Source organism: Necator americanus, chromosome III (genome assembly GCF_031761385.1).
Source record: "Necator americanus strain Aroian chromosome III, whole genome shotgun sequence".
NCBI lineage: Eukaryota > Metazoa > Nematoda > Chromadorea > Rhabditida > Ancylostomatidae > Necator > Necator americanus.
In genome coordinates, this window is record NC_087373.1 from 35933801 (window position 1) to 35957197 (window position 23397).

Below are 23397 nucleotides of genomic sequence, written 5' to 3' on the forward strand. Positions count from 1 at the left end.
AGAGTGGTGACAGGGATAAGAGGAATAGGAAAGGGAATGATATCATTTGGAGTTCTCACATTTATTCATGTTTTGGTTCTAAATTCTAACACACTCTAATTCTGTAAATTCTAACATCCTAATTTTCCAGACCTCGATTGTGATTACTCTTTACTTTATGGACATAATTCTTTGTTATGCAAATGGCGAATCAAAGAAGTATTAGTTCTGAACATCTTTGGCTTTCTAATATTGATTTGTTGTGGAAGAAAGAAAAGAGCATAATACCTCTTCTATTTTGTAAAGAAACCTTCGAACTTCATAGATCTAATTTTAAAAGTGCGATTGAGGTATCGTTGAATTCTTGAAGGTTTCTGAGCCATGACGATCAGCAATGCGACCTACGGACCACGTCCGCAGTCGTTCACAATGGACGATTCCGGGGAGCGTTATTATATCGGTACGAATATTGTTTCATTATAAATTCCACTACGAGCTTCTTTACTGAAGATTTTTCTTCTAGGAAATATAGCTATACTAGTGCTTTCTAATAAGCAGCAGGATTTTTTTTAAGAATAACTCGTTATTCGCTTATTATATAGTCAACTATCAATGATGTTAGATATGTCTTGTAGTGAAAAAGCCATGTCCCTGGTCTAACGATGAATGATTATTTTGACGAACTTTGCTTTCGAATACAGTGTCATTTGCTGTTTTTCTAGCAACTGTTGATTTTTTGTGAGTTTAAGTTATTTTTTATGTAAGAAAATAGATCAAAACACCTAGTTCACTCGTGGATAATTTTTCTGAGTCGTCTTTTATTTTAGGATCAGAGATTGGCGCATATCTTCGGCTTCACCGTGGTACACTTTACAAGAAATATCCTGTGCTATGGAGAAAAGTTGCTACACAAGAAGACAAAGAGAAACTGCGTCAAATAGCACTTTCACAAGCTTTCATGCACACAAATATAATGTATGTTTTAGTTGTCGTGCTCATCTCCTCTCCAGTGACTTTTTGTTCAAGAAAAAGTCAAGTGGAGATGTGAATTTGAGCAGTTTATGTGGACCTAGGGTCGATTATAGCAGTGTGCTGCAATTTACTCATTCTGAAAAGTCATTTTCAGGTTGGTGAAAGCGCACGAAATCGATGAGTTGTTAGCCGGACAGGAGGAAAAATATCGGGCAGCTGGATCGACTCCATCAATACCGCGTGTTGATTCTGGTGTTGCAAAAAGTAATAAACCCAACGTGCCGGCTGGTTGGATGGGGCAACAAGTGAGCCGTTTTGGTTTTATAGCTATAAAGGGCCTATTATGTGTAGCAAGAAGTATGCGAGCAAGAGCCTGGAAAGAAAATATGGAAAACAAGTGCTTATAATTCTTTTTCTTTTGGTCACTAAACTTCTTCTGGAAGTAGAGGTTGAGGAAATCAAATTTGAATTTAATTGGGTAGCTACGCTAATACCGTAATATGAAGCAGGTGAGTTCACAGGAAAAGAAATGCAGATTATCAAAAAAAGAAAAGGAAATGAAGACTCCCATTCGAGAATTCTTAGTATAATCTCATTTCTCTCTTTTTCATTGCGACGACATTTCTACCAAATATTTCCCTTACACAAACAATTGAACCGTGTTTGAGGGCGAAGCTCGGTTGATCAAGTCTATTTTGCGAGTATGTGTTATCTGAGCGGCAACTTCTAATAAATCTTCTGCCATGATCTTTGAATCGCATTGCGAGTTATGCGCCAGCTTATTATGAAATACTGCAGCCATTCATGTCTTTATTTTCAAAAGAAGAAATTGAATGCCGAAAGATAATAGAGGTCGACGTATTCCCAAGCATTTGTTAATTGCCGTGGCATCTCTATAGCTCAAATTGAGCCTCGAAGATCAGAAGCTATAGAGCTGCAAGAAGCAAGAAGAATAACCCTTGGATTTACCATTCTATTACAACTGGAGTGAAGTTGTTATGCTTAATTTGAAGTTAACTGAGGGACTTTTTGATCTTAAAATTGAATATGTGAAAAAGTGGTGAAGAGACAATGTTTCAGTGCATATAGAGATGATGGAAATTGAAGCTAATAGGTCTTACAATTTTTGAGATACCAACAAATTCGAATAAATGGCCTCGAATTTATAAAGTGATTCAACAGAGGTGAAATCTTAACAAAGGGAAAAATCTTAATCTTGGCCTGACGTAGATTGCCTGAGCTAGTAGGCAAGATAAGCTTACTATCAATTGACCTCCTGCACTCCATCAGAAAAGAATGGCGAAAAATCTTTTTGGGTTTTCTTTCGCTAATTTTCTTCTTAGAAAATTCAAGATATTGAGGATTACTTTAGTATTATTCGACTCTAAATCTAAGTGAAAATCTATATCAAAAGCTAAAGAATGTCATTGACATTTTTAACTCTTGTGTACTATTTCAGTAAATCTTAGGATTTTTCTTCAAGAACTGCTGAAGATGATGTAGAATGTTTGCTTCTCACTATGCAGAAGACTTTATGAGGTCTATTTCTTGCATTATTTAAGGTTGACGGTGGTATTCTCTTTAAAAAAAGGCATATAAAACAGGTATGCAAGAATTCCATGTTTTCTGATTATTTTTCGGTCAGCATCGTAAGCCTCACCGTTAGTTTCGGACATGCTGGATATGTTTGCTCGCTTCCTGTTTAATCTGGACGCCGTTCTTCTCTTGTTGTTGTTTTTTTTTAAAACAACACTGCTAAGTTTGCGCTGTATGGGATTTCATCCTTTTTCAATAAATGTTGCCCTCGCAATGTGCTTTGGTAAGCTGCTCTAACAGGAATAGTGTCAATCCCAGTAACACTTTGCAGAGACTATGCAATGTTTATTTTTACTGTTGTTCAATTTTCTTTGGAGATCACCTTCTTGCGGAGCGTATCCTCGCATAGTTCTGACACATGCGATCTTGTTATTTCAAGTATCTACAAGTTGCTTAGCGGAAAAAGCTATTTTTTTGCTGGCAAAAAGAACATTTCACGGTGTAGTGACGGTTGTTATTCTCTTGTGCTTTTGCTCTTTATCGTCAATGTCGAGGTTAGACAGTGCTTCCTGCAAGGTGTTCTTTAAAAATTTTTAGCTTTCCAAGCAGTTAACGATACCCCGAATTTTTAGGTGAGTAGCGGATCACATCACTTGGAGTCCGTTCCGTGTTCGTGCCCGCTGGCTCATGCTCGTGGCCGGGTGAAACCACGTGAGCTCGCATACAGTGCTGAAGATCTAGAACAAGCAAAAAGGTATTTTACGGCGCTGCTGCTAGTGTATATTATATTTTTTTACTGGCGGAAATTATGTTGGGTAATGAATAGACGTTCAGAGTTGCTGAAAACGGCGAGCAGCCGGAGGAGCTGGTCCCAATCCGTTTGGATATGGAATTGGATGGAGTGAAATTGCGTGACACGTTCTGCTACAATAAAAACGAAAAGCTGATCACACCGGATTTGGTCAGTCCTTGTTTCCTTTTTGTTAATAAATGACATATATTTGGAACAGTACATTGGTGTAGTGATCTACTTTGTGTTTGTAAAACAAAGCACCTCACACAACTTGTCTTATTGCTTTTAACTTTTTAGGTTGCTGAAATGATGTGTGAGGATTTGGATCTGCCGACAAGCACGTTCCAACCTGCCATTGCCTCAGCTATTTACCAGCAGGTTGGTGAGATACGGCTAAATGTTGCTGGGTAAACATACATAGCCCAAACTACTCGAGAGTATGTGTGGTTTGTATTGTACATGGATGTTTTTACGATGCGGATTAATGTGTTAATAATCATCATCGAATAAATTATCATTTTTAGTTCTTTCATTCATAACTACAGAAAATCTTTAGCTTTTAGGAAGAGTTAAAACCTGAATAAACAAACAAATAAGATGCCACCCAAAAAGTTTTCTAAAAGAGCTGAATTATTTGCTTGTGGTGTTTTCCACACTTAATAAGTCTTTCTTCTATATTATTTTGAGACTATATAAGACTCATTTACTACATGATTTTGAGTTCACGTTGGATCTTGGCTTCGAATTTAGAATTGCTATCATTATAGTTTAGCTTGAAGCCGCTGCTGAAGCCCCTCCATTGGACCCAAATGTTACCGACCAACGAGCTATTATGAAATTGAACATAAACGTTGGGAATCAAAGCCTTGTAGATCAATTTGAGTAAGTATTCTCTGTTTTTTTGTTGTCGATTTCGGCGTCACCAATGAATTTAAAGAAATGCTTTTTGTTCCAGATGGGATATGTCCGATCCTAACAATAGCCCGGAAGAATTTGCACGAAGTCTTTGTGCTGAACTTGGGCTTGGTGGGGAGTTCACATCTGCGATCGCGTACTCGATCCGTGGTCAGCTGCAGTGGAATCAAAGGACGTACGCGTTTTCGGAAAGCCCACAACCTACTGTGGAATGTACCTTCAGGTAGGCCGCCATGTTTTGAAATAGTTGAAACTTAAGTGTGAATTTATGTTCCAGAAATCCTTCCGAAGCCGAAACGTGGGGACCATTCTTGGAGACACTTACTGATGCAGAAATAGAGAAAAAGATGCGCGACCAGGATAGAAATACTCGGCGAATGCGTCGCCTCGTTGGCGGCGGTTTCAATTTTTAAAGGATCTGTCAGGAATGCTGGTTCCGCAGAGAAATGTTACTTCGTGGTGTTTCAAACACGCACTATGATTGAAAATGCATGTAGTGTTCATCAGTGTTATTGATAATGGATTTGGTTATCCTTGCTCTTTTCTTTGCTATTAACTCAATTCATGTAGTCAACTTATTTTATACGTGTTGTTTGACCTGTCCTGGAAGGGGAAAGTCTCCCACATCTCTTCTTCGCTTTCGACTTCATCTAAACATTTTCTATTTTCTACATCATTTTTGTACATTAGAATACTTGTATTTATTATGTTGTCGTGTACGTGATCCTGTTTTGGAGCTGCTGCCCTTCGACTTCGATGAGGCGCGCTGCATAATCTATATGTCAGACATAAGAAAATAAAAAAGTTACAGAACAGAATGTCGGAGGCACTTGATGTGGAAATGGAAAACGACGAGACCAATGTGGCAAGCGCGAAGTCATCCAAGGTTCGGGGAACTTTGAATGGTCAAAGTTGTATTTGTAACTAATAAGCACGTTCAGGGACGAGGAGTGGGTCAACCTCGCCAGCGACCTGAGCGTATCGTATATGATGTAGTAGATCACGATGGGTCGTCAACAGGTCCGCAGCGATCGATCGAGGTGGGGCTTCTTTTTTTGTAGCCGTCAAGACAACGATTGACGTGATAGTGGACTATTTTCTGATAACACTGATCACTGCAAGACAGAAACTTTGTCCAAGTACTTTAGTAAACTCGGATATCGACAATGTTTTGAGTTTTTTCTTCATTTGATTTAATGCTTTAACAGATGTAGGGCTTGTTGTTGGGGTTGTGCTCAACTCTTCACATTTTAGTATTTCTGAAACACAGGACACCCTAATGAATACCAAAGAAACTATGAGGTGATATGAGTTAGCGCATAGGTTGTCTTAAAAAAAAACGACGAAAAGGCTAGTTAATCAGTCACATTTCTTAAATTAACACTAAGTAGGAATTTTAGCTAGTTTAATAATTTTTGGCGAAAAAAAAGGTGGGTGAATGATACTGTTTGAGCAAGCACTTATTCTTTTTTTCTCTAGAGTAGAGATAGTACATCACTTTCAAACTTGATTTGTTCAAATAGGCACAGTTATCCTATGCTTAGGGTTGGATCGTGTTCGTCACCAATATTCATGAAGAAGCGACAGAAGAGGATGTGCAAGACAAATTTGGTGAATTTGGGGATATCAAGAATGTTCACTTGAACTTGGACCGAAGAACGGGTTTCCTGAAGGGTTATGCCCTGGTCGAATTCGAAACGCAGAAGGTATGCGCTTCCTTCGTTGCAATTGACAACTATTTGCGTAGGTTTTGACCAATCTCCCCTTCAATTCAGGAAGCGGCCGCTGCAATTGAGGGTTTGAATGGTGAGGAGCTCCTCGGACAGAAAATCGCAGTCACATGGTGCTTCGTGAAACCTCCTCCATCAAAAGGGAAGAAATGAAGGAAGCATCCAGCTGAGAAATTGATATTGTCAATTTGATATCGCGTTTTTTTTCTTTTTGTATTGGAGGTGACGCTTGCGGCAAAACTGTTGTTCTGGTATCAATATTACTTTTCTCTTGTTATCTTTAATTATTAATACATACAGTTAAGTTTTCCTCTGCTTTGCGATGATCTTTTGTTACATCACGTGTTTTTACTGAACGACTTTAGTTTATTGATTTTTCGCACTTTGTTTTGTTGAAGATAAAGTGTGGGTTTAAGTATGAGTTTTCGAGTAAGTTGCTAAAATCGCTGAATCGATTATAATATTTGTTTGATGGTAGTCATTTGTTTGTTCTGTACTTTCTTATCTGCGATATAACCACATGTCAACACTATTTTCTTCTCTCACTTCAGCGATACTAATATTTTTCTGGAACCCTGGTTTTTATTTCAGCAGCTGAGGTTGGGTTCTCTTTAGTAGCCAGTGAAAATCAAGACGTAGTTTGAAAGTTTCATAGCAAAAATCAGAGACATCCCCATACAATCAGAGAACAGAAGTAGTCAACCGATAAATTTTCTTGACCGCCCGGTTCTGTACATCCATGTATGTGTGACGTTTGGTCAGGTGCTCGTGATTCATCTGATTTTTGCATTTGCGACTTTTTTCGCTGTGTTTTTGCAAACTATAGTATGTTCGAGCTCTATTCTTCACTTGGATGAGCCACCATCGAAAATTTCTCCGACCTCTGTTTTTGAAGGAAGGGTGTTATGCCTGGTTAGTGTTTCGTGGCAGCAAATGCTACAGCGATGTGATTCTTCCGCCGCAAATCCTAACGTTCGTTGCTATTGATTGTCGTTGCAGTTATTTACCTTCGTTTTTGCTAGGGTGAAGTTATCTCTATGAGAATTGGTTTGAGAAACTATTATGACGATTTTTAATTTTGTGTTTTTTCATTACCGGAGAGGGAAACGTAAACGTAAGAAGTGTAGTTGTCTTTGACCTTTTGACCGCAACATTTCTGCTGCAACTGCTACGCAACCCGCCCCTCCCTCTTTCCACCGCGCATTGCGGCTATCCAGGCAGATAGCGCTATCGACCCCTGTAGAGCTTCGACGAAGGTAAGGTAGGTGTGACTCAGGACCAGTAATTTGTAGCATTATTGTTTTTGATTAGATAACTAATAAATAATAAACTGATGTGATTAGTGAATTAGCTGGTTTTAATTTCTGTCAGTGTAGAGAAGGACATTCTTTTTCCGTGTTCGTTGTTCATTTAAGGGCAACTACTATTTTTACTAATGGTGCATGTGAAATCCGACATTTTATACCAGTGTCCAGTGAAAAGTTGGTTATTTGGTTAAATTTGCTCAACCGTATGTTTTCATCACTCCTTTTGAGTGTAATTGCTATTGCAATAGGTTCACTGCATTTCAATTTGTTTGTCTTTTCGAACCACTCCAACAAGAAATTTTTGCGCAACTGTAGGTCATTCTATACAACTCTGTGCTATGAGATATTAACCGCATTTTAAGGATGCTCCGTAGCGCCATACGAGCTGTTTCAAGGTCAGCCGTGGCTGTACAATCTGTGCGACGGCTGTCATCTACTCCTATCCTGCAAGCCGTACGTCCACTCGGACCAAAGTGCAAGCTTCCGGATTTTGAGGGCACCGCTGTGGTCGATGGAGATTTCAAGGTATTTAGATAAGTTTTCAATTACTTTGGTCAACCTCAGCGAGATGTATCATGACGACATATTTAATTGTAGTCTGCTGAAGTAGGAACAATATTATCCACATTACGAGTGGATCATACATTCAGGTTATTTCTGCAAAAGACTACAAAGGCAAATGGTTGATCATCTTCTTCTACCCGCTCGATTTCACTTTTGTCTGTCCCACAGAAATAATCGCTTTTGGAGATCGTGTTGAAGAATTCCGTAAACTTGGCTGTGAGGTAAGACAATTTTTTGGTTCGTTTTTGATGTTTCAATATCCTCCGAATGTTAAGGTAGTGGCATGTTCATGTGACTCACATTTCTCTCATCTTGCTTGGACAGAAACCCCACGCAAAGAAGGAGGTCTTGGTGAAATGAAAATCCCGATTCTTGCCGATTTCAACAAGAAGATTGCTAGGAACTTTGGAGTGCTGGATGAGGTGGGCTGACGTACTATTCATTTTAGGCGAGTTATGTTCTCACAAACTCATCTTTTTGGTGACCTTGACGGCACCTCCAAGATTATTTTGTTGCTGTTGTGGAAAGCGCTCTCTGAGGGAAAATAGAAGTTTTTATTTTGTTGTCAGGTTGAGCTTAACTACGCAGTGATTTTGTGGATGCAATAAAGATCTGATGATTATTTTGTGACAGATAGATTCCTTTGATTGTTTTTCCAGTAATTGTAGATGATATAGCTGATGGAAGTTATCTAATTGCTTTCTCGTATGGATTACATTTTATACACAGATTTAGTAGTTTTTGTAGCAATTGTTCGTAACTAGATGCTACTGGTACAACTCGGAAATTATTGCAGTGTCAATTTTGTTTCAGGAGTCTGGTGTGTCCTTCCGTGGGCTCTTCCTATTCGATCCTAACGGTGATGTCCGCCACACCACATGCAATGATCTACCTGTTGGTCGCTCAGTTGATGAGGCTCTACGTGTGCTTAAAGCATTCCAGTATGTAGAGAAACATGGAGAGGTACGTATAAGAGACTACTAGGAATTATTTGTTAGTATATCTGAAAGCGTTGCTTGCTCAGGTATGTCCCGCTGACTGGCATGATGACTCCCCAACTATTAAGCCAGGGGTCAAAGATAGCAAAGAATACTTCAACAAGGTCAACAAGTAATCTGGATCATTAGGTTCTGCATCTAAATTTGGAAATATATGTTGTAGTTTTTTTGTTTCATTTTTTGCAAAATTCTCGTGTGCTGTTTGTCCTGGTCGTGAACTCAATTATACGGTTAATAAAGTTTCTGTGTAGAAGATCTGAAGTTGTATTGGTTATTGCATAGAAATCAGCATGTCCAGTAATATTTTCACCGACTCACTGAGAATAAAGTCAAGCGTGGAACAGAACGTATCGTTGTATTTAGAATGTCCGATGATGAACTGTTTGCTATTTATGGAACAGAATTTGAAGACTTGGAAGAAGAAGAAAGTGAGGATTCTAGGTGTTTACACACTTACATTTCACTTAGAGATGTTAGCAGAGTCAAAGACTTACAGAAATGTTGTCTTTAGGGTATGAAAGTCTTTGGGATATATGATTTGAGGTAGTTGGTAAAATTTGTAATATTGTAGCTTCACTTAAGAACGAACATCCAAAGGTGTCATCGAGCATTTAGGATTTTTATTCTTGCTGCTTCCCAATATATTTCCTACAAGTCGTACCCTTGTTCCGACTAACCGTAGTTGACCCCAACTGCTTAACCATGGCGGATTTATTCCTGTCTTCTGGATGATGCAAAGTAGAGGATCACATCGAATTGCTTGAATTCCTACAAGGAATCGTGCGCGTACCATTCTTTTGAGAGCTGTCTTCTTCTTCATTCTTTTATCATGAAGACATCTGAATGGTGTAGGGATGGTCTTCATTTTCTCAATACCAGTCCTTATAACTTCATTTTATAGAAGGATCTATATCGAGGAAACCAGCTGGGATCCAGGATCAGATCGTTACTGATGAACAAGGAAGGCGTAGGTAAGTAGACTGAATGGCAGTATTGAATAGTAATAAAAATTCCAAAGTTTGCGAATCCACCACCTAAGACATTGTGGAAAAAGTTATTCCACTAGAAAACCAAAATTGAACTAAATGAGCATGTTAGATCAACCATACGAAAGGAGCTTACTTCTTTGGAATTACAGGTTCCATGGAGCATTTACTGGAGGTTTCTCAGCAGGTTATTACAATACTGTCGGCAGTAAAGAAGGTAATTCCTTTAGCGTAAAATCCATGATGAGCTTTCCGTTCTGCTCGAGCTTTTCTTCCATTAAGATCAATAATTATATTTCCAGGATGGGCTCCTCAAGAATTTCGCTCGTCAAGAGATCAACGAGCGGTAAAATTCCTGCAGAGGGCAGAAGATATTATGGATGCCGAGGTTAGTTATGAGTGGTTTTGTCTGTGATTACCTCTTTTCCATAATAATCATTATTAATGCTATTCAAATCTCTCGGCATTCGGCCGAGTAAAGAACATTCGATGCCAAGTCTTGTTCTCCATAGGATCTCGGTGAATTCGGTATCGGAGCAAGAAGAATCAGAACCGCAGAAAAGTTTTCGAGCGGAAAATCAGCAGAAAAACGAATGGCCTGGGAGCATGATGTGAGCAGCTCTGGTGTTTCCATAGCTCAACAGTTGGAGAGTGTTATCAGACCTGTGAGGTATGCCCCAATAGGAATTGCAGATTGTTTCTGAGTCGTCATTGAAACACTGATTTTAGTGATTCAATTGGGAAACGCATGTTGAGAGCGATGGGATGGCGTGAAGGTCGAGGAGTAGGTCTGCTTACAGCGAAATCGAAAGGAAAAGGTGTGATTTTTGTAAGAATAAGTTTACTAAGGACATAGCCCATTCAAGGAATGAAATTAATTTGTTCAATGCAGTTTTTAGCTATTTTGAGAGTCTGTAAGTTGTTGCTGTACTTCGCTACTGTTCATTTCTTAGAATCTTTAACAAAGGTTGTTTTCTCTTAATTGTTAGCAACTTTTTGTTGAAATTGAGCTTTGTGTTAGTCGAAAGCTATTACATGTATGTTTAATTTCCTTTTTCTAGAAAGATGCTAGGAATTACTTCCTTTGTTTTTTTTTATATCGACATAACATCATTTTTTCCACTCAGTTTCTTTTTTTTTCAGTGAGCGACTTCGACGCTGAACAGATTAAAGCAGCTGCACCAGGTGGATTCGACGTTGCCGCAGAAGACGTGCTGATGACACGACTGCGATCCGTAGAAACCATCCATGGTCTTGGCTATGAAACCATGAGTGCTTCTTCAGTATTAGATGAACGTTATGGGAAAAGAGCATCGGCTTTTAAGACAAATGCAAAGAGTAAAGGAATCAGAGGACAGGTATGAGCAGTTTCACAACGAGAAAGTTCAAATTGACACCATAGAATTCAGGCATTTGGTGTCGGTGCATTTGAAGACGAAGACGAGAACATTTATTCGAATTATGATTTGGATCAATTTGACTTTGCTTTGGATGCACCGGGTACATCGGAAGAAGGGACTGCTGGTGTAGACAGTACTTTTGTGTTGTCAAACAAGGTAAACTTAACTTCTTACTCGGAAATTCCCTTATCGAGTTGAATTCCTCTTTTGTAGCATTAGTCATATCTTCTATTCCTGTCAGCAATGTTTACTTTTTGTCTTTTTTACGTAAGGTAGCGTAAGGTAACGTAAGTGACTTGGTATAGTCGGGTCAAAATGACATGAAGCACGGTGCAGTTGCGTAAGGGGCTTCGCTCGAAGAGGAGCGTAGTGGTTAAAATCTAAGGGGATCCTTGATGATACCAACCATAGCTTTAGTTCGCGATGGCCCCACCTCGATTCCAGCCGCTATTTCCATCGCAAATCTTCGAGCGCAGCCGGAAACATCTGTGGATTGAGCCGCTCACTCAGCTGCATCATGTTTCATGTTGTTTTGATGTTACTATAACAATAGAGTAGTAAACGGCAAACTGTACTTTAATTTCTATTTATACTTCTTGCTTCAGCGCCTCAATCCACGAAAGTTTTATCCACCACCAAAATTGCCTCCGAACTTCCGACCAGCACATCGACCAAAGCTTTTGGAAACGGCTAAATTACCAACAGCACTTCAAGATGCGATGAAGACATTGACCGCCATACAGAGAGCGAAGTAGGTGTAAAACAAGATAAATACGGACATTTGTTGTCTTCTATATGAGTGGTCGCAGATTACTGGGAGAAGACCGTGTTTCTGTAATGGAAATGGTGAAAGATAAAGATCGTAAACGTCTGGAACGGCACCGAAGTAGATGGGACCAACGAGAAAAAAGTGATGACCGAAGAGAGGACGACTCAAGAAACAAAGTGGGTCAATTTTATATAGTGATTCTGTATAGCGCACAAAATATGGCCTAATTTTAGGATCGTGTCGAGTTTTCTGAAGAGCCGATGAAACAAGCGAGATTCAAAGAATTTTTGAAATATTTGCGAAGAGGTGACGCTTGCCTTTATGCGTATCGTTATGCATCTAATGTTCTTAATAAAGAGTGCTGCAGGACTTGTACTACCACAACCGAAAGAACTTTCCGTATGGGAATGGGAGGCGGAAAGGAAGGAATTTGAGAAGAAACTTACTGCTGAGGAGCGAGGAATGTTACCGGAGGTGAACTTCAAATTTAACTGACACTTAGACTTTTTAGCAATATATTTGCTGAGGCACATTCTATGTACTTCTATGTTATCGTTTTTCTTCTAGACCGACACTAAAAAGTTTTATTATAAAGATCTGTCATAATATGGTATGTATAGTATCATAGTATCATGAATGCTGCAGTTATTTCCAAATATTGAATTTTCCATTGGAAAGACGTGAGATGAAGACAGTTGATGCTCAAATCGTTATTGTGTTGATATTCTTCTGTAACTTAGTTTAGGTTCGAGCAAGAGCACAGCCGCTAGCAAAATCAAGCCTTGCCCTGCCGATACAGGAACTGCTCCAAAACAAATTCACCAAAGAAACAGGTGTATCTGGTCATGTAAGTTTTAGTATCGCAGAAATCCCGACAATTTTTTGTGAAATATTTGCATCAAATAATATTTTCCTTTGCAGTCCGGTAGAAATGACAGTGATAAGATTGCAGCAGTTAAGATGGGCATGTTTGGCGAGAGGACCAGGACAACTTTTCAGTGGTGAGCTTCTGTGTTTTTCTTTTTTTTTTTAAATAATTTGCTAAGTGTTTGGGACTGGGCAATAAAAAAGAAGTGAACATTGAGAAAGGAATGTTTTTTTTCCTGTATCTCTCTGTTTGCGGGAATTTCCATGACCAGTTGCAGTCCTATACCAGTTGCATATAGTAGGGTCCATGATCTATACCAGTGACATTAAGCATGATGCAGTTGCGTAGGCGGCTGCGTTCGAAGCGGTTAGAATCTAGAGGAACCAACTTGTTGACACCATTCCTCGTTGTAGTTTGCGATGGTCCCAATTCGAATCCAACCGCTTCCACTGCAGCCGCTTACGCAACTTCACTGTGCTTCATGTCGTGCTTACTGAACTTTCAATAAATAGCAATCCTTTTGAGATAGTTTGATTCAATCGGTGCTTCGTTTTATTTTTCCACTTGCGTTGTTCCGTATAACATGTGTCGTTCCACTGTTCTTCGTGCAATCTCAGGCGCTGTGACTTGTAACCGTAATAATGTACGTTTCGGTGTAGGTATCCCGACAATGTTCTGGCTAAGCGATTCAACATTCCGAATCCGTATCCAGGAGGTGGTATAGTGGGTGTGCCTCATCTTCAGAAAAGCACCAAGAAGGAAACATTGCTGAATCTAGGGCTACCACAAACTGCTAACGAGCTATCTCATAGGTAACTTTGACGAGTTGCATATCTAGTGAATTATTACATTTAATATGAGAAATAATCATTTTTTTTTTTTGAAGAAAGCTGATTGTTGATGAGCCGTTGGGAGAAGTAGAAGAGAAAGAGCCCAAGTCACTAGAAGAAGAATTGGATCGGCCTCCACAGTCAATATTCGATGTGATTTTTGGCGAAAGTGAAAGTGATACTGACAGTGAGTCAGAGGAAGAGGCAGAAGAAGAGAAGAAAAATGAGGTGGAACCACCGAAAGAAGAAAAGAAAGAGGTGGAGGAGGAGGAAAAGAAACATGAACAGGAGAAGACATTAACGGAAACAGAGCCGAAGAAAACAGTCACCGTAATGGATGTAGTGGATGATGAAGAGGATTTTGGACCTGCACCTCCACCTAGCACTAGTGAAAGTGAGTTTTCTGATTTTCTAGACAAATTCTTTTTTTTCTATGTTTTTTGATCGAAATTAATACGAGTATTATTTGACAATTTTTGCTCCCTTTCTCAGCTATCACTGGATTTTCTGTGCTGAAGTATTTGAAGGAGGAGATAGATAGACGAAAAAAAGACAAGAAACACAGAGAACATAGGAAACACAAATCAAAAGTAGGTCGATGTACTAGATTTATTATTTTCATTACTAAACTAGCTTTAAAATGCAGAGGAGTGAAGTTGTATACCTCTTTGAGTATGTTTGTTTCTATGATTATGTATAGTATGTTTCTAGATAAGAAAAAGGTCTTACACAAAAGAACTTTAGATTCTACCAGACAAAAGAAAAATGCCTCTTTAGTTGTTGTTGGAGCTTTCATTAGTTGTAATATCCATGTACAATATATAATGAAAGTTATCCCAATGATTTCGCACTAGGACCACTCACAACTAAGCTGCTTTTAAACAGTAACTGGTAAATAATTATTAGTTTCAGAAAAATAAGTTGTTGAGTTAGACGCTATGAGGTTTTTAGTGCTACCACATGAGAGTTTCAGCGAATTAATCTTGGAAAAATTCTGTTAATGTAGGGGAAATTTTACCTGTGAGCTATAAGATAATAAATTTTTAGAAATCGAAGAAAGAAAAGACGTCGAAGAAATCGAAGAAGGAGAAGAAAAGCAAAAAATCTCATCACAAACATCGTTCCTCATCCTCATTGTCTAGCGATTCGTCGGTGGTCGAAGTGATCGATTGATTTTTCGAATTGTGTTATATGAACGGGTCAAACATTGTTCTTTATGCTCAGAGATTTCCTGATATATTGATCTTTCTGTTATATTTTACATTTTTTGTTTTTTATTTCAAACTGAGAATGAATTTGATTATTGTATTTTAGGTGGTACAGGTTAGAGTGCTGATAATTTTCTCCTGAGATTGATAACGACACCTTGAAGAGGTTGTTGAGGTTTCATTTAATTTTATCCATAATTTGTCAATGGCTGAGCTAATAGGTGATCTGAATTGTGATATTCGAGGTACATAGTCGGCGTGCACCATACAACTCATCCGTGATGATCTTGGATAGAATCTTTGAGTTTACATGACACCTCTCATATCTGCTTGATCTATGCTGGCTGTGATCGATTCCTATCTTTTTTAAGGGATTTAACCTTCAGACAATTTTGCAACCCTTCTTTGGATACCAATTTTTGCTTCGTTAGCACTAATAATCGCATAATAAGGATGCAATTTTCAGCCATGTAGTGGTCTCGTACGTATCGTAATATATTTAAAGTATAACTATATGAGTGATGGAGAGCGGTCACAGCGGTAAGTACAGTTGTGGGAAGAAAAATCCAACGAAGTTGAGGGACCTATGAATTTTTGAGTTTTATAACAGCAATTTCAGGATGATGAGATTGTAGTGTAAGAATCAGATTAATATAGTTACTTCGGGGCGGGTGTAGTGTAGCGGTTAGAGGTTCCGCTTCGTGCGCGATCGATCGGAGGTTCGAACCCGCTCTAGTGCTTTTCACCGAGCTTTTCACCTCTCGGGGGTCGATAAATTGGTACCAGACTTGTCTAGGGGGATAAAAACACTGACTTGACACATCGGCTGGCCCCCACAAGTCATTGTATAGACCAGTTACACGTTCGTAAACCTCAAACAATTCTGAATTGAAGTGGTGGCGGGTCCTAAGCGGATTGATCAAACTCAAACTTACTTATTGAACTAATAAGTATTCCGATGTCTCTCATTCATTTTCTACGGATTACACTTTTAACCACTTGTTACTTCATGTTTCTTCCTACTTTATCAGAAGGAAATTTCATCTCTCATATTATTACAATTACAAATTCAGTTGGAGGTTATTAGTGTTCACAACGTGCACAGGATATGCTTTCTCTGGCCTACCGACTCACCCTCTTCCGCAGATATTTATTCGTCTGCACAAAATTGGTAGTGGGTACCAAATTATCCCTCCCTCCCTCCCTCCCCCCTTCTCTTCCAGGTTATAACGCATTCAAAATTAACCTTTTGAATACGCGGCGGTACATCATAGGGTAACTCTTTGTTGCCTCTCCAAAGCCATCAGCCTGTGCCCCAGTTAAAGCCATCAACCCACGAATCTGAGGTGGTACGGATTTCAGGTGGAGTATTCGTATATGGGATCGTAGATTAAGGAGAGGAGGGTGATTCCGTTCATTTCTTCTTAATTGCCGTAAAAAACGGCCCGAAAGGTACGGCTTCGAGCGTTCCGGCACGCTATTTTCTGCGAGTTCGATTGGAGCGCGCTAGCCTTGTGCACACGCCGCATCTTCCGGGCCGTTTTTACGCCAATTAGCAAGAAATGGGCGGAATCTCCCAGCTCTCCATACCCTACGATCCCGTACACGAATACTCCACCTGAAATCCGTACCACCTCGGATTTGTGGGGTGATGTCTTTAAAGAAAACCATCCTTCCACTTATGTTGGAGTTGCGGAAGAGCTATATGAATAAATTGTTGTTGTCTAGTTATTGTTTACACACCCACGCTAATCCAGGGGGATTCCCACGGTTATCAGTCGCAGATTGAATGCTATTACTGGGTACAAGAAAGCCAAACTCGTGTTTAAATACCTAAAATATGAATGTTCAAGAAATTTCAACGGTCCAGCCTCGTAAAAAAATTATGGTTGATTTCTGATGATGATAATTTCGATGGCGAAAATTATGATCATCAACTTTCAAGGGAACCCCCCAGATGATCAGTTAAACATGGAAGAAATTATAAATGTTGCATGACGTGAAATCCTCAAACATTAAGAACATTACTTATAAATCAACCATATCAATGCTGTTACTATACACAGCCGTTGTAAAAAAAAGAAAAAAAAAAGAAAAAAAAAAACCTTAACAATTCGGAATTGAAGTCGGGCGCGCATCTCAAGCGGATAAGCACCGGATTGATTAGACACATTACTTTGCGTAATTAAAAAAATTAAGTTATACTTTAATTGTTAGTAATAATACCTTGATTTATCGCTTTAATTCACACCTTGATCAGTACTTATTAGTAATTTCATCAATCCTTTAATGCATAATTGAAATGTAACTCAATTGATTCAGCGTTTCGATGACATCCGCGGTCCGATCTGGTAATGTCTTAACGCTGGCTGCTCCCAATTTAACCAACGTACTTAAAGGCAGCATACCACGAATCTGAGGGAATCCGCTGGAAAAGCTAGAGAAGAGGTTGTAGATTGGGAAATCCGGAGTGGTTCGCCCCTTACTCCTCAATCGTTGTAAAAAAAGGTGTGGAAAACGCCGTTTTCTACGACAATTTCATATGTAGCACGCCAGCTTTGCGCACGCGCCGCATCCACGCGACGCGCGAGCGGTCCAAAGCCGGTGAGTTCTCCTCGACTGTCTATTCGAGTAAAACCATTGAGCAAGGAGGAGGGAACTGAAACGTGTACAAGTTGGTACGTTCTAACGTACTTCGTAGGAACGAACGTTCTAACGTACTTCGTAGGAACAAACGCCAACCGCAAACCGTTTCTTACGAAGATTAGCGAGAGCAAGCGGAACACTTGTGATCTCCTCACAATCTACGCCCCATCTCTGGGGTTTTCCGTGGATTCTCTGTCCACATCATCAAATTCGTGGTATGCTGCCTTCAACAGAATGCTCCTGGTCGATTGCGGACAGCTTTGACAGGTTTACTTTTTTTTATTAAGTGAGTTTCTGACAATATACAGAATTTACTTGGAATGATTACTTTCTTATTCTAACTTCTTCAATCGTAAGATAATTCATTCAGAGAGTTGTCGTCATACTATTTTTTTGCCATCTTTGGACAATATTGAGTGATAGGAAACATTTCTGTATGGAAATCGTAACGTCTACCATTTGCCAGCTCCCCATTTCGATCTTCGAACACAATGAATTGCGGTGGATTTTCTTCCTAAAAAGAACAATATTATTTCGTCTTTCATCTGATTCTGATGAATCTAATAACTCCACAACCCGACTGCGATTCTTCTTTCTTTAAACAACAAAAATTACATCCAGTGTGGTATATGGTGTTTACTGACAGTGATGAACAGTTGTTGTTCAATAATTTTCATAAAATAAACACATTGGACATAGGTAGCTTTGTGTAATTGTTGTGTGCATTTAAAAATGGCAATATTCTTTTAAAGGTGACTGAGTCAAGTCAATGTGTTCTACGACGTTAAACTGGCATATTGTTCGTGGCGGAATTCGATGCCGGATGTTAAAGGAAATTTGACGAGGTGGGGTGCGTATCGTTAGATACCCGCAGCCGATTATCTGCAGCCGGACAAGTGCCTGCAGAAGAGGCTGTCGGTAGGCCAGAGCAGGCATATCTTGGGCTACCTGTGATCACTAAGCCACGCCCATCCATCACCACATCACTGAGGTCATGAGCAATGTTTGTATTGCAATTACGTGATCGAGTTGCCTTCTGCGAAGGCACAAAGAACAAAAAGACAACAACGGAGGAAATTTGTACAAGACAGAAAATCGCCGGAAGAAAATTGGCGAAGAGAGCAACGGAGAATTTCAAAGAAGAATGGGAGGCCCGTACCGACATATCCACCATAGCAATAAACACTTTCAGCCAAAGAATTCCAAGATTTGTAACTTTAAAAAAAACTATATAGAAGATATAGATATATTTGTATTTATGCAGAGTATTTAATGATAGTATTCACCTAAGATACTACAATAGTTTGTGAAATTTCGATTTTTTTTTGTTTTACGCAAATAAACGTACAATTATTTCCTGTTTCTGCCATCTCGTGTGCAGTCGTTCGATATATCTTTATACGTGAACGATCGATACTCCATACAGAGGCAATAGCAGAGATACCGTGCCCCTGCGAGGCATGTTTCGCACCTCATTAGACGAAGAGAGTCGCTGATGAAGGATGTGGTGGGCGGGGCATAGGGGAAACGCAGCGCATTGCTCTGCTAACTCTGCGCAGCGCAATTAACGATCGCCGTTGCCAGTCGTTTTCCCTAATGATCGGCTGTCGCGGCGGCTGCGGGTATCTAACGACCGCCCCCCGACGAGGTGAGGTGAGGGAATCTGTGGAAAAAAGCTAGAGAGGACGGATTTCCGGATCTGGTGTGGTACCGCTCATCTCTCTTTGATCGTCGTAAAAAAACATCGCTGGGAATCGTTTTATTTTTTACAAGGTACTATTAAAGGGAGGGAGGGGGAGGGGGGAATGGGTGCAGCGCAGTCGGTAAGCGGTTCCGCTGCCTACACGATCGATTGGAGGTTCGAATCCGCCCCAGTGCTCGCCGAGCCTTTCATCCCTCCGGGGTCGATTAATTGATATCAGAATTGTCTGGGAGGATAAAAACACTGACTTGACACACCGGCTAGCCACCGCAAGTCATTGCATAGGCCAGTTACACGTTCATGAACCTCAAGCGATTTCTGAATTGAAGTGAACGTCGCGGTGTATCCCAAGCGGATTGATTAACACCAGAAACGTTATCCTTTATCCTTTACCCTTGAAGGGACCTCTATGTACACGTTTCGGTCCCCTTAACTGCATATTCGGTTGTTTTACGTGAATAGGTTGATGAGACGGATTACAACTAAAATCAATTGGGATTAGGGAGAGATGAGCGGAACCATCCCGGATACCGCAATCTATTATATCCCGGTCTTTAGCTTTCCTGTGGACCACCTTCACACCACCTCAGATTCGTGGCATGCTGCTTTTAAAAAAGCTATTCAAGTAGTATACTCCAGGACTGCTCACGTAGATCGCCGGAGTAGTCGATAAATAGACTACATATAACAAGAAGAAAAAGCAAAAAAAAACCCCCTGATTTTTTCCTCCAAGCACTAATTTATGTACCTCATTTATTGTGATGTACACGTAATACTTGTCGTCACGCGTGGTAACGTCTGTCATGCCAATTATCGTGTCTTTTGCCTGAAAATTGAAACTCTTCTCTCTGCTATGTATATATTACGGGGGAACTCACGGGGGTAATCAATTATTGTTAGTGTGGAATATTTGATATTCAGTCTAGTTCAGAGTGTGAAAGTATCAAGACGTGTTTTATATGGGAATATTATAAATCTTGTGGTGTTGACGTTTTTTTTTCTTTTGACAAACAAATTCATACACATTTCTATTCTTAGACCGTTGTAAAAAGGTGGAAAATCAACCAACTGAAGAAAATTTGCATTATTCTATGCTGTTTCAATTTTGATGACGAATGTTAATGTAACTATGCTTGTAACAAATAAAATTTGTGATGTGTATGGAGATGGAGACGGTATCGAAAATGAATAAATGTTAACATTTGTTTAGAAAATTTTACAGCGGTAATTTTGATTCGGATCGGATAGCGATCGAAGTGATCGACGCCGTGTTGAGTTTGATAATGATTTAACTCTAAAATTACCGATGGAAACTGATCCTAAACTGAGCATTCAGGAAATGGTAGACACCTTTCTGGATGACTTGATGAGAGGACTACAAAGAAATGTTCAAGAAATTTGAAAAGTTTACAGTTTCGGTCAACAGAAAAGGTGTAATATTGAAGTATGCTAATGCTAGGACGCACGCATGCAAGATTTACTCAGAAAAAAAGAAAGCAGTTAATTTGGGAGTTTTCAAGTCATCTCAATATTCTACCTACATCGCATCGCATGATTTTCAATTACTCGCATCGACGAAATATCCGTAAGGGATAAAAATTTCAAAAATATCGGTGAAGTGCCGGCTAAACTTGAATCATATTTTTCTTTTCAAAGAAAACCAAATTTTATGAACAGGGTATTGAAACTCCACGGTGCAAAATGGCAAAAACACCTGGATAACAGCAGAGATTACGTAATCGACTAAAGGTAAAATTAAATGTAAGTAAATTCTTTTTTTTTCGTTACTACTGAAATTAGTGATTACTTATGGGTGCTCCTAATAGTAGGTTACGGAAAGGATTGTAGTTTCAAAATCTAGAGAAAAAAAAAACAATTAAAACACTCTAAACGAAACGATGATGGTGGATAACATACAAGCGTTCTTCCAATAAACTTCTCCACGCTCTCAATAACGTGCGGTCTGAGCCCCTTCACAAAACTAATCGTTTCGCCTTGACTCTTGCAATTCATTGAATTGTTAGCGGCGGCAATAGAAGTGCAGAATGCGACCAGAATAAGATTGCGCATCTAAATCTAAATCTTATCAGTTCCACAAAATTTCAAAGTTGATGTGATATTTTACAAGGGAAAAGGTGTAGAAATAGAGGAGAAAAGGCGAGTAAAGAGAGAGAGAGAGAGGGTTGTAATGGTTTGAAAAAAATTGATTCAATGCAATCTTATATACTTGTCGCTAAAAGCAGCTTGATATTCTTCCCAACATGCCATTTTAGCACTGATGTTGAAATGGAAGAAGTGAAACATTGCGAACGACAAACGATTCATCGCTATCGAAACTTTTTTGAAGTGTTTCTACGATGTAATCTGCTCATAACAATTTTATTTCTAATAATTTTACTTTTCCTTTGTCTTATTTTATTATTTCTTTTTATAAAGAATAGAAATAAAACAAGAAGGTCGGGATTGTTTAGTATAGTGTAGCTGGATATCAGTAGTGATTTCGAATCCGATTACTTTCGAAAATTGTCACTACAGCAATAATTTTGTTTGTTTTGCTCTTCAATGTTTCCTCGGTGATCAAGTTTCTTCGATATCAAAATTAGAAACTGACGAAGAAGAAGGGAATCGACACGTCATATCTCTGTAACTCCTTTATCCATATTTATTTACTTCAAGACATCACCCCACGAATCTGGAGTGGTACGTATTTCCGGTGGAGTATTCGTATACGGGATCGTAGATTATGGAGAGGGGTGTGATTCTGTACATTTCTTCCTAATTGCCATAAAAAACGACCCGGAAGATGCGGCGCCGCACAGGGGGTTGGCGCGCTCCAATCGAACTCCTTGTAGGAAATAGCGCGCCGGAACGCTCGAAGCCGTATCTTCCGGGCCGTTTTCTACGGCAATTAGTAAGAAATGAACGGAATCACCTTCCTCCCCATAATCTACTATGCCGTATACGAATACTCCACCGGAAATCCGTATCACTCCAGATTCGTAGAGTGATGCCTTTAATTGCGAAACGAAACGATCCCAGGTACTTCGCGCCACTACTGTGAGCAGAAGAGGCACGCAACGACACATTGTAACATTGTTCGATCGCTCATCGTTCAATAGATAAACAAATTCAACTTCATGTTGTTGTTGTTAATTATCATCTCCAAAATTTTCTTTTTTTCAACTTCTAAAGCAATCGAAAACCTTCACTAATTAACTTAAAGGCATCACCCCTCGAATCTGAGGTGGTACGGATTTCAGGTGGAGTTTTAGCATACGGGATCGTGGATTATGGAGAGATGGATGATTCCGTCCATTTCTTCCTAATTTTCGTAAAAAAAAACGGACCGGAAGATACGGCTTCGAGCGTTCCGGCGCGCTATTTTCTCCAACGAGTTCGATTGGAGCGCGCCAGCCTTGTGCACGTGCCGCACATGTAGGAACTCTCCACCTGAAATCCGTACTACCCCAAATTCGTGGCGTGTTACCTTTAATCATTGTTGAGGATAATTGAAAATCAGTGAACGACGAATCGCGGCTAATCATTTCATAGCAATTCCAGAGACATTTTGGAAGATCACATCAAATGTGAAAGAATCCATTAGGGGAGCACTTATAATGGAATCTAAAACGATTTCAATTATGTCGCAACATAGCTTTTTGCACGTAAAATACCTAAATGGAATATTAAGCAGGCACAATGTTGATGAAATTTGAAAAAAAAATCCTTCTTTTCATCGCGTCTTCTAACATTTTGCACTTCCATTTAGCCCAACGATTCCCGCTGCGTGTCGACGGCGTTGAATAAATTGACAGCAAATCGTCGAAATGTTTTCTCAGACCATTGTAAGCATCCATTCTGCGAGTGCTCATTGGGATTCTCCTTTCGGGATCGTGAACAGAATAGCTTTTTGTTGTTCGTAAGACCCACGCGCTTTTAAGATCAGTCAATTAGCGCCAGTTCTGCAGATGACAAGAGGAAAACGTCAACATTTTCCTCTGCCCTCTATAGATAGGCAGAAAACCGTCTTCGCTTTCTTGATCACATTATAGGGAGACTATCAGATCCGCTTGTCCAAGTTGCCCCGAGGATGGAGTGGAGAAGACTTTCTGGTCGGAAGTTTTGAGGGAATATTCAAGAAACTTAATCGTCAGGCAGTTCAGACAATGGGACGGTGATGGATGAACAGATTCT

General features: G+C 39.6%; 3 protein-coding genes across 6 annotated transcripts; 2 read left to right on the forward strand and 1 right to left on the reverse strand.

The window, feature by feature from the left end:
• Positions 1 to 360: 360 nt before the first annotated feature.
• On the forward strand, positions 361 to 4608 carry RB195_012046 (uncharacterized protein; the record flags this gene model as incomplete). Its single annotated transcript, XM_013452399.2, has 9 exons — positions 361 to 439; positions 807 to 954; positions 1106 to 1256; positions 3120 to 3241; positions 3322 to 3448; positions 3578 to 3658; positions 4053 to 4162; positions 4236 to 4418; positions 4473 to 4608. The coding sequence occupies 9 exons, from the start codon at positions 361 to 363 to the stop codon at positions 4606 to 4608; spliced, it is 1137 nt and encodes a 378-aa protein (XP_013307853.2).
• A 404-nt stretch (positions 4609 to 5012) lies between these two features.
• Positions 5013 to 14820, forward strand: RB195_012047 (uncharacterized protein; the record flags this gene model as incomplete). 4 transcript variants are annotated; one of them, XM_064193726.1, is made up of 28 exons in its annotated part: positions 5013 to 5081; positions 5137 to 5235; positions 5740 to 5901; positions 5971 to 6038; positions 7143 to 7181; positions 7595 to 7757; positions 7883 to 8017; positions 8072 to 8218; positions 8610 to 8759; positions 8821 to 8906; positions 9158 to 9222; positions 9696 to 9765; positions 9933 to 9997; positions 10083 to 10168; positions 10293 to 10450; positions 10510 to 10598; positions 10924 to 11138; positions 11190 to 11336; positions 11786 to 11931; positions 11990 to 12125; positions 12183 to 12255; positions 12317 to 12423; positions 12695 to 12796; positions 12871 to 12950; positions 13477 to 13629; positions 13704 to 14041; positions 14140 to 14237; positions 14695 to 14820. In XM_064193726.1, the coding sequence occupies 28 exons, from the start codon at positions 5013 to 5015 to the stop codon at positions 14818 to 14820; spliced, it is 3372 nt and encodes a 1123-aa protein (XP_064051308.1). The 4 variants fall into 4 exon arrangements, with proteins under 4 accessions (XP_064051308.1, XP_064051309.1, XP_013307852.2 ...); XM_013452397.2 differs by lacking the exons at positions 5013 to 5081; positions 5137 to 5235; positions 5740 to 5901; ... (5 more) ...; positions 8610 to 8759; positions 8821 to 8906 and having other exon boundaries at positions 9159 to 9222; XM_013452398.2 differs by lacking the exons at positions 5013 to 5081; positions 5137 to 5235; positions 5740 to 5901; ... (17 more) ...; positions 14140 to 14237; positions 14695 to 14820 and adding an exon at positions 6343 to 6354 and having other exon boundaries at positions 7143 to 7186; positions 8821 to 8910.
• Positions 14821 to 17886: 3066 nt separating this feature from the next.
• On the reverse strand, positions 17887 to 21273 carry RB195_012048 (uncharacterized protein; the record flags this gene model as incomplete). The annotated part of the gene is made up of 3 exons (XM_013452396.2): positions 17887 to 18015; positions 19952 to 20029; positions 21121 to 21273. The coding sequence occupies 3 exons, from the start codon at positions 21271 to 21273 to the stop codon at positions 17887 to 17889; spliced, it is 360 nt and encodes a 119-aa protein (XP_013307850.2).
• Between the last annotated feature and the right edge of the window lie 2124 nt (positions 21274 to 23397).